Source organism: Vigna radiata, chromosome 11, assembly GCF_000741045.1.
Source record: "Vigna radiata var. radiata cultivar VC1973A chromosome 11, Vradiata_ver6, whole genome shotgun sequence".
Classification (NCBI taxonomy): domain Eukaryota; kingdom Viridiplantae; phylum Streptophyta; class Magnoliopsida; order Fabales; family Fabaceae; genus Vigna; species Vigna radiata.
Window position 1 is genome coordinate 6,417,632 of NC_028361.1, and position 2,004 is coordinate 6,419,635.

General features: G+C 33.8%; 1 protein-coding gene across 1 annotated transcript; it reads left to right on the forward strand.

The window, feature by feature from the left end:
* Window positions 1–413: 413 nt before the first annotated feature.
* Window positions 414–2,004, forward strand: LOC106776676 (thaumatin-like protein 1). The gene is made up of 2 exons (XM_022775675.1): window positions 414–1,192; window positions 1,809–2,004. Exons 1-2 carry the CDS (start codon window positions 570–572, stop codon window positions 2,002–2,004), a joined length of 819 nt encoding a protein of 272 aa, XP_022631396.1. The 5' UTR covers window positions 414–569.

A 2,004-nucleotide genomic window follows, 5' to 3' on the forward strand; every position in this document is an offset into this window, starting at 1 on the left:
TAAGGTATTATTAATTTGTATCTATAAATAAATGGAATTTTTTTTTAACAAACACTTTTTTAATAATTTTTTATCAATATATTGTGATTGATTCATTTTAAATATTTTTTTATATAAATTTAAATAAATCAATAAAATTATGATACATTTTCTATTGTTAAAAAATATTAAAAAAATTTATCAAAATAAATATCATCATCCTGAAAGAATAAATCTTAAATGTGTCTAGAATAAGAATTTGTTCGATGCACCACATACACATCGTGTTATATATATATATATATATATATATATATATATATATATATATATATTAACTAATACTTTTCAAGCGACGACCATGAAGACTTATGATCCATACACACTAACACTACATATATACCTTCCAATCTGCAACACTACATCTCTCTATCATTGGTACATTTTAGTTTGCCGTTCATCAACTATGGTTTCATCAACTAAAATCTTTTTCATATTGTTGACTGTTTTTCTCTTCATATTCCCATCTGGTGCATAGTGATACATATACCTATATCTTTTGTATAATCATAGTTTCTTTTGTTCTAAAAATGGTTAGTTGTGCTACAGGATTATTTTCAAGGACTTTGACCATCACCCACAAGTGCACCTACACAGTGTGGCCAGCCGTTTTAACCGCCGCCGGAAGCTCGCCCCTCTCCACCACTGGCTTCGTCCTCCTACCAGGTGACTCCAACACTCTCCCTGTGCCTCCCACTTGGTCCGGCCGATTGTGGGGTCAGACCCTTTGCACCGTTGACATCACTGGCAAGTTCTCATGTGTCACCGGTGACTGCGGGATGTCAACGGTAGAATGCGCCAGTGCTAACCCTGCCCTACCAGTTACTCTGGTAGAATTTGATTTGAACGTGACGTCCCAGATGAACTTATACGACATCAGCCTTGTGGAAGGTTTCAACCTTCCGGTGAGAATGGCTCCCACCGGTGGAAAGTGTTTGGCGAAGGGTTGCTTGGCGGACTTGAACGCGGCTTGTCCCATGGAGCTTAAGGTAATGAGGGATGGAGAGGCATTTGCTTGCAAAAACACGTGCGAAACTGAAGGATGCTTCCGTTCACTTTTTTTTAAGACCGCATGTTCTGACGCTCACGATCATGCCTTCTTCAATTGTTCATCTCCTCATTATACAGTCACTTTCTGTCCCAATTCCAGAAGGTACCGTTTTTTCTCAATTTCATGACGAAATATATACTCTTTTTCATAATATTTGTAGTTTTTTTTTTACCATAATTAAAATAATTCTTACAGTCGTTTATGAGACCAAATATACTTTCGTCGAAATCACAACCAGAAACAGAAAAAAAAAAAAATGGTTCTTATGTTCTGTCTCGTCTTGATTTTTCCTGGTTGACGTGTAAGTATATATATTGCGATTTGGAATCTGGAACACACGGATTCAATTAATCTTTATATAAATACTTGTTTAAAAATTAGAAAAATGTAAAATACTATTGCGATAGAATTGTTTGTGGAAGTGACGAATGCTTTTCAAGATAATAAGCGTTTATTATACAAAATAAATTATATTAATTTGTTGGGAATTGCCAGATAAGAAAGTTTTGTTTGGTGATAAATTTATTGCATGTTTTGGAATGAAGATTTTATCATTGTTTTATATGGATTGAATTTAAGTTTTATTCTTGTTAAATCCCTCCAGTAAGATTCATCATAATTTAAAAGAATAAATTCTCAGGTTGATACAAAATTATAATGCAATTTAAAATAAAATAAGAGTTTGTATATTTAGTCATTGGTTTTGAATTTTGTGCAGATGGAGGAAGGCAGAGAAGAAAAAAGAGACTTCAGGGAAAAACGTAGTAAAATACACAGGCGTGTTAGCTGTTATTAGCGTTATTTGTAGCTTTATAATATTCAGAATAAGATTACGTTTATCAAACAGAGACTGGGAAATCAGCTTGAGCGCAGGAACTATAGAGCTGACACCACAAATAGAGTCCAACGCATAA

Coding starts and splice junctions, on each gene's coding strand:
- LOC106776676 (XM_022775675.1), top strand. CDS start 570: ATGGTTAGTTGTGCTACAGGATTATTTTCAAGGACTTTGACCATCACC. Junction 1,193..1,808: donor TTCTGTCCCAATTCCAGAAG/GTACCGTTTTTT, acceptor AATTTTGTGCAG/ATGGAGGAAGGCAGAGAAGA.